At 41.8% G+C, this 8,802-nt stretch overlaps 1 protein-coding gene across 4 annotated transcripts in view; it reads left to right on the top strand.

Moving 5' to 3' along the window:
• Positions 1–3,359, top strand: part of MAPRE2 (microtubule associated protein RP/EB family member 2) — a 153,814-nt gene extending 150,455 nt beyond the window's left edge. For all 4 annotated transcript variants that reach the window (XM_081262964.1, XM_081262963.1, XM_081262962.1 and 1 more), the window contains one exon: positions 261–3,359. In XM_081262964.1, the coding sequence (XP_081119090.1) occupies positions 261–335 (75 nt within the window). In that variant the 3' untranslated portion in view covers positions 336–3,359. The remainder of the gene's footprint in view (positions 1–260) is intronic.
• The last annotated feature ends 5,443 nt before the right edge of the window (positions 3,360–8,802 follow it).

Genomic DNA, 8,802 nt, shown 5'->3' on the forward strand with positions numbered 1-8,802 from the left:
TCTCTGAAGTTTTCCTTCTAAAACAGTTGGAAGAAAATTTGGGGGCTCAAAGCCTAGCGATTGTGCTTTCTAGAATGACCCTTCTTTGATGGCCCTGCATGCATGTTGACCACTGGGATCTGGGAAACCTGGAGGGTTGTGTCCAAGCCTGGTGTTCTCTGCAGCCCGAAGATAACACACTGCACAGTGACCATGGGCTGGGATCCCTCAGGGCCTCAGACCATAAATTATCTCAGCTGAAACTTCTCCCTGCCTCACAGGAGGGCCACACAGAAGAGCCGGAAGCCGAGGAGCAAGCCCATGACCAGCAGCCCCAGCAGCAGGAAGAGTACTGACCCGTCTCAGCAGCTCTTGACACTTCCATTGTGCGTGGGAACTTTTCTTCTGGAGAATTGGAACACGTGCAGCCTCAAGCTCAACAGAAACCAGTTGTTCCCAGTCTGCCGTTACCATCAATGCACTGTTGCGTATGCCAGCCACTGCGCTTGGTTCCCATTTCCTTTGCCAAGATGCATTAGCTGACGGTCATTCTGGCCGCCTACCTGAGAGATCATAGGGTCACATACCTTCAACTTCACCATTTGGCTGCTTGAGATTGGTTCTGCTCTTTTCCTCGTTTCTTTCCAGAACAACTTTCCCTACCCCAAAACCACTTCCACCACCACCACCCCTTTTTATCCTGGTGTGAAACAATGGTAATTTGATATATGGTATTTATATTGGCATTTCTCAACCCAGTGTCACTAGATGTCACACGCATTTGTGGTGCTTTGATGTTTGCAAGTCTAACTTCTGAACATAAATTTGGTCAAAGAATTGGAACAAAGGGAAACAGATACTTGATATGAAAGCCATAATGACAGTGACTTGTGTCATGAGGGGAAACATAGGGTCAGTTTCTCCCTCTTGTCACACACTAAAGGGAAAAAAATGGATTCAAAACTCAGACTTCAGGGCCCAGCAGTGTTCATAGAGCAGCATGTTAGACAACCACACAGTATGTTGTTAGTTTTGAAAGACATTTACTCAAGGAAAACACCATCTCAACTTTGCCCTCTCTCCACGTACCCCTCCCCTCCCACCCTCCTCCCCTGGTTCCCATGTTATTTTCTTTCTCAGGGTCCTCTTTGGTGGGCAGCCACTCTCCCAAGATGTTGTCATCAGTATCTGCAGTCCACAGGGGGTCTTGGTAGGTGCAGGTCCTCCTGGCTGGTCCCTCTTCCTCCTCGTGTGGCTTTCAGCCCAAATCCTGTCATCCACACTAAGAGATCCCTACTAAAGGATAACTTCAAGTGTGCAGCCCAAGCTCCAGGGTTCTGCATCATATTGCACACTGGCTGGAAGGCTGGAAGTGAAGACCTAATTAATAGGCGCATAATTCCAAGGGAGAATCCTGGTTCTGCAGTCTGGTGTTGACACTGGAATAACAGCACAGAAAAACCTATGACTCTCAATATCTTCTGGAATAAGGAATTTCCCCTCTTTAACACAAGGGCCCTCCTTGTCATTGACATTTGCTAAACCATGGCAATTCATAAACAGAGAAACATTAATGAATTAAAAGCATTCCTTATTTTTTTAACTAATATTTGCACATTTTCTTAGTCTCTTTCCAAATCTTTGCCTCCCCCCTCCCACACACACACCTTTTGACAGATGGTATCCCTTCCTGGATCATTCAGTTTCACTTAATTTCTAAATTTAGGTTGACTTTCACTTGTTATTTGACTTAGCAGGTGCATCAACAACAAAATGTGCCCACCCCACTTTCCGCTTAACTGAAAAGCTTAAAATAAATTTCTGAATTGTGTATCAAGCTTTGAAATTTCTTTATTAAGTGATGAAATACCAACTCTAAATTCTGGCATTCAAGCTTGGCACCAAAAGAAGTCTTTCCAAAATAAATCTTTTGCAGCAAAGTGGTATTTATTGAGTTCTATGTGGAAAAGATGGCTTGTATTTTTGAGATTATTACAACACACTGTGCAGAATTGGACAGATGTTTTGTGGTGTTTGGTTTCCCTTTCTTCTCTCTCCTGCTCACTCTGCACACAGCGGCAGCTCATTTCTCTGAGGCTGGAAAGCCTGGCTCCTGGCAGTGACATCCTCCCTCACCTGGTTACAGGTAGTGGCTGTGCTATACACAGTATCTTTGCTTAACAGTGTGTTGCCCTCCTGAACCCGTTGTACTCGCTGATGTTTTACAAATAGCTCTTGTAAAGAGGCACAATAAATAACTCCTTGCAGATACTTCCGTGGTTCCTAGGTCGCCATTCATCTTCCCCAACATCTCAGTAGTACCCAGTGCCAGGTGGTTCATGACCATGCTCCTGTCACGTAGATATACATGAATGTGTACCAGAGTGTCAGGATCCAGTCTTCTCCAGAACCACTTGTTACTGTATAATTTCCACAAACCTCCCTGATGACTCTTGCTGGAACCACTCTTGTTCTCTCCAGCTCCCCAACCTTCTCGGCTAGAGACATGTTAGCCTGTAAAGAATACCATAATCCATTCTTCCTGATGATTTGGGGCAGATTATTCATTCATTTAGAAATGATTAGCCATAGATTCTCTGTCCCCATCTTAAACATCTTCTGTTGTGCTTTGCCCGGATGATGTCCCAGATGCTTTGGGGAATCTTTAACAGCTGTGTTTTGGAGTCGGTCTTGGGCCGCAACCCCAGCCTCTGTATGACCACCACTTGTTTCTTTCATCCTGTTATTCAGGACATGGGTTCCTCCGCGCCCCACCCCCAGTAGCATGTCATCATTGCTAGGCAGAGAGGTATTCCTTGCTGTGTGCCCTGCTGCTTCCTCTCAGGAAGATGGATTTCTTTCCTCGTCCCCCCTCTCACCCACTGTTGGCTGGTTATAGCACTTCCCATTGCTGCTGTCAGATTGGAAGTGATTGAAGCAGGGGGCAAAGAGAAAGCTCATGCTCATTCTAAGCAGAAAAGAAGCAGGAAAAAAAAAAAAGACAAGACAAACACCCTGTTGACCCGAGAGAAGTAAACTCCAGAAGGGAACCAAGAATTCCTCCCTTCCCTGGTGAGTATTTCCATTATTCCGTTAAGGTTTAATATGCATTCAGATTACTTTTACTAAATAGTACACCATAAAGCTTTTGTTATATATTAAATGTAAACTGAAAGGAATGTAAACATATGTATTGTTAATTATAAATATAGATAAGTAATGACATAATAGATGAAAAAGTCTTATTCAGATGTATCACATTCATTTTACATTACCCACCTATTGTCGCATGGTAGAATAGTTTTTTGTCTCTGAATATGTGAATAACTTGACTTGCGTTGATCTTTTTACATATTTAATAAAAAAAGTATATGTCAAAATCTGCCTGGATTTATAAATTCTTTACTTTTATACCAAAGATCCCTTTTCAGTGCTTTTCAGAGCATGCGTATGTGGGAGATTTACCCGCAGTTGTTATGATTTACCACAGGAAAAGAAGGTGTCTTTGTATTTATTATGACTAATTATTTCACCAGAATTACAAGTTTATATTTGATATGACATCTGTAATACCTTTTTAAAAACTTTACCAAAAAATATAAACATAAAATGTTCCCTTGGGGAAGATTCCACTTGCAACCAAACAAAATCCTAGCTCCGGCAGACCCAGCCTCTTCCATCTGGACAAGACTGGCCTGGGCAAATAGACTTGGAGAAGCAGGCAGATGTTTCTGAGTAAAGCTTTGTGGCAAAACTATTTAGTTGACAAAAACTCTTTGAATGCGTGTGTTTTGTTGCCCCCTGTTTGTTGAATTTAAAGGGTGATGATTTGATTTAAAGGGTGAATGATAATTTAAAGGGTAATTATCAACATAAGCTCTCCATGGAATTCAAAACCTACAGACACAGGAGTGGGTGAAAAAAAAAAAAAGAATGTATTAAAATTGGCCCAGTGTGCCACCTGCGGAGACTGTGGAACAGTTGAGCATCTTTTGAAGACCTTGGAGCCTGCAAGTGACTTGAGGGGCCACCAATACCCTTTTCACCCTGAAAGATGTCAGCTTTGCCTAAACTGTTTTCAAGCACCACCTAGAGGCCAGTTGTGTTCCTATACTATCTTTTGGCAACTCCTCCATTCACTTGCCTTTAGGCACTTTTAAGAGTGGGAAAAATAATCTGAGACAAACATACTACTCTTCTTTGCCATCCACATCCATTTGTCCCCAGGGTACATTGGTGACAGAAGCCTGCAAGCCTTTGCCTGGGTTATGAAAAACTCATGCTCAAAGCACACGTGTTTTTCATTTACTTCATCAACACTGGTACTTTAAACACTGGATCTTAGACTTTTGTGCATAAATAGTCAAAAGTATACAGAGTTGAGCTTATTCCAAAGGTATGTTGGTAGACTCTAGGAAACCTGTCACTGTTGGTTCAAATGTGATAAAATAACATGAGTGTTAGTTTTTCATCACTGTGACCGGAATACCTGATGAGAACAACTTAGAGGAGGAAAGAATCATTTTTGGCTCACTGTTTCAGAGGATTCAATTCATGGCACCTGGGCAACAGAACAAGATAGGGGGTTGGGATAGCTACAGTTCCCCACATCTTACCCCCAGTGACTTCCTCCAGCCTTGCCCCACCAGCCTATAGTTTTTACCACGTCCCAGTAGTCTTCACAGTATTCATCCATTAAATGGATTAATCCACTGATGCAGTCAGAGCCCTCATGATCCAGTCTTTTCACCTCTGAACAAGGCTGCATTGCCTAACACTTAAGTTTTGGAGGGTCGTTCTTGAACCAAACCATAACAACATGCTTGTTCCATTTGACTAAATCTGAGATCATCTCTAAAATGCTACTGATACTACGGGAAAGCTTCTAAGTCCAGAGACAAAATAAACAATTGTGGAATCCCACTGTTTGAATTATAAAATGCCAATTGGTTTTCTAAACACATACAACTTAGTGTGTTTCTTCCTTCTGACTGTGAGAACACAATTACTGTGATCATGAAGGCTGCTACCACTAGTAAACATCATTGACCCATTTATTTTCTCAGCACTAAGGCAATTCTGCCCAATTGCACAAGTGTTGGATCAGAGTATCTCCTTGGATGTCTAACAACCTGTTTCACTGAACTGTGAACTCATAAAGGATGTTCTTAAAAGAACTTTGACTTGATTTGATAAAGAGAAGCAAAGCCTAAAGAGAAAATTCACTGATTCCTGGAGGACCCTCATGTGGCACCAGGACTTGGGGGGTCACAAGACTGCCCAAGGCCAGACCTCTGGGCTGTCTCTCAGACCTCATGTCTGTACAGGTGGGTGTACATAGAAAGTGCACTGTGGAGGCTGAGTTTGCATCTGTGCTGTGTGTAAGGGGTATGAGCAGAATGGAAGGCCCAACTGAAGGTAATTTATTGGATTTTTTTTCTCTCCAATGAAAGAAAATGTTAAACATTCAGCTTGCCAACTTTTTATTTTTTGAACAGTTTTCTTGTGACCCCTTTATCAAAACTGGGTCTAAATTCAGTGTTTTTAAAGGGTTATGACACATTACTGTTCTTTTAAATTTTTTATTTTCAGTAGTAACTAATCCCAGGACCTCAATGTATTCTTTTCCAGAAAATAAAGTTACACACACACTTCCTTCTGAACAGCAAATTCCCCTGATCTCTTTACCCTGTGGCATTTCTTTAGGTCTTGAAGGTTATCTGTACAAAATTAAAATTTTTTGAAGCTATGTTTCTCTTAGTCAGTAAAAGGTTTTGGTCAACACTAAAATCAATCTTTATTTAGAAAATAATCAAAAGTTCCCATAAATATGTTCAGAATTTTATTCTGACCCAAATTCATGGCTTTCTAGGATGCTCTCTTCCAATCTGACACGGATGACCACCTACAGGAACAGCTTTTTAATAGCTTGAAAGATTTTTCAGAAAAAGACCCCAGAAAATGAGTTTATAACTTAATTCTTACAGGCTGAGTTGTGTCAAGATAAGCGCTGAGGTCTCCTTCTGTGGCAGACATAGAAGTTGTCATCACCTGAGCTTAGAAAGCAAATGTGAAGTGCACGCCTGTAATCCCAGCAGTTGGGAGGCTGAAGCAGGAGAATTGCAAGTTTAAAGCCAGCCTCAGCAACAGTGAGGCAGGAAGCAACTCAGTGAGAACCTGACTCTAAATAAAATACAAAATAGAGCTGAGGATGTAGCTCAGTGGTTGAGTGCTCCTGAGTTCCATCCCCAGTACCCACCCACCCACCCACCCAAAAAAAAAAAAAAAAGAAATGGAAATTCTTCCTGGGAAATTTTTCAATGTTTCTTGAGACAGTGGTTTTGAAATCTCACAAGATGCTGCCCCATCATACCTAAGAGATCATCACAACATCCACAGTTTTGTTTAGTTTCACTTTTTCTACAAATTTGGATTCCACTAAGTTAGAATGAGAAGCATTCCTTTTAAACCAAAAATGTAACCAGCACAGAGTGGATGGCTATTTTTGTCACAGTCATGGTAAATATAAGTTGTCTTTTTTGAAAAAACAATGATGGAAATCAAGAGGCAAATCAGTTACACAGTTATGGCTCCACAGTTTTTACTGAGCAAAAACTAAAGTTGTAGATGACGCCTAGTTAAAGCACATGATTTTGATTTCTAGTAGCCAGTTTACATTCAACTTGAAAACTACCTTGAACTGTAGTACTCGCAGTACATAGCAGTATGAGCTTCATCTGGCTGCTAAGAAGAGAATGGTGGTCACAACCTATCATGCTTCTGTTCAACACACTGCTTTCCAGGCTGCTATGAGCGTGTCTTGCATCATTTTCTTGTATGTGTGTGTGCTCTATGCTGCATTCCACAAAGCAGGGGGTAAAAAGATGAATCTATGCACAAAACCACCCCCAAATTAATGGGTGTTCTTGTAGCATTAAACTGATGACAAGGTTTTGGAAACCTAGAATGAGGCTCCTCCACGATTGTACCTATCAAAGTTGGAGCTATGCAACTCTGCACAAGCTGCTCCCCTTCACTAGGAGTCCTGTTACGTAGTTTTCCTTCTGTAGGAAAGAAAGAAAGAAGATCCCTACATCCGTCAAGTCACTTGTTCCTGTTTCAAAAATAGCCTAGAGGAGACCTGATCATATCATTAGTCCCAGACATGGCCTAGTAAGGACAGCCCTTACATAATGAGGTTAGTGTGAGGCAGGAACTACTTGCTCCCTTTGTGGGACAGGCAAGGTGAGAGGCTAGGCCCCAGGGGAGGGGATGAGGCAGAGACTAGAGGGACCATTGCAGGATGACCACACCATCCACACAAGAGAGAGGCTCCAAGCATCTTCCCGTTGTGCAAGAGTCCTCGGTCTTTTGGCCTATTGCCATTACTTCTCTGGAGAAGTCATGCCCTGGAGACCAGAGAACAGACTGGCTGCTGCTTTACAGAAAGGTGTTCTTTCATGGTCCCTTCTTCACTGAAAAAGATGTTCAAGTGTCGAACTCAATTGGCTTCCCAAGAAAGAGGAGAGGGAAATCACCATATGCAGCCTTCCTTTATAACTAACATTTAGTAAAGCTGCTAATACTACTTAAGAAAGACCCCAACAAAAATTTAAGCTAAAAGCCCCAGTGGTCGGGAAGAGTGAATATTTTTTTTTAATTCTCCAATTTAGCTGTTTCTAAAAGCAGAGCACCAACTCAAGAACTCTTTCCCAGACATTATTACTGTATGTGTGTATGTGACTATATGACCAAGGTGATTCTACAATATGTATACTCAGAAAAATGAGAAACTATATCCCATCTATGTATGTTAAAGTGTATAAGTGCATTCTACTGTCATGTATAACTAATTAAAACAAATAATAAAAAAAGAACTTTTTCCTCCTAAAATATATCACTATCCTTAAGTTATCCTAATGGAACTCTACAGAAAGAGACATCCTGGATCCATTAAGTTTAGGTTACCTGCTTTAGTCTAAAAAAGTAAACTAAAGCCATTTTTTTAGGCACTTAATTACATGTAAAGGAATCAGAACAAAGAAATTAGGAAGGAGGGAAAAGATAAAGACAGTAGCCTTACACAATCTTCTTGACTCTCCTAGGACTAAAGGGATCACAAAGTTACCTCTGAACTTCCTGGTAGCCAACATGGAGAGGAACAAAATCATGACTCAAGTTTAAATGCCTTCAGATAAAGACAAGTCATTTACATAGAGGTGCAAATACTTAGGCCTGGGAGAAATTTGTGCATGGCTCCTCCTAGGTAGAAACCAAATGAGGTAGGGAACATTAACAACATATCACAGCACATAAAGTGACAGTCTATTAGGCCCTCTTCCCGCTATCCCTGGGGACATCATGCTCAGGTACAGTTCAGTAAAAGCAGTCTACCAGAGACCAAAGCTGTACAGGTAACAGCACCCAGGGCAAGGCTGCATCCTAGGATAAAGGTACAGTATAAGAGGGTGGTGGGAAGACAAGCTCTGCTTCTTTAGTATGGATTCAGGTGGACACTGGCAGAGGGTGACCCTCTCCTGCCTGACGAGTGAGTACTAGAGGGCAGATGCTGAAGGTTATTGACCAAGACTCAAGCTCGGTCAGCAAATCTAGGGTGGGGCTGCTCTCAGGTGACAGTGGGAATCCTTACCAGAAAGCACTGCCCCCTCATGGGGACCCAGAGGCCAGCCAGGAGAAGGGGCACAGCTTTCCCCAGAAGTATAGTAAGAGCAAGACTTAAGTGAATTTATTTTTTCTAGTTTAGTTTTTAATTTATCCTCGGCAATTTACCAAGAGGAAAATTTTCAGTGAAGATTACAAAAC

This window comes from Spermophilus citellus (assembly GCF_964194105.1).
Source record: "Spermophilus citellus genome assembly, chromosome: 12".
NCBI classification, from domain to species: Eukaryota; Metazoa; Chordata; class Mammalia; order Rodentia; family Sciuridae; genus Spermophilus; species Spermophilus citellus.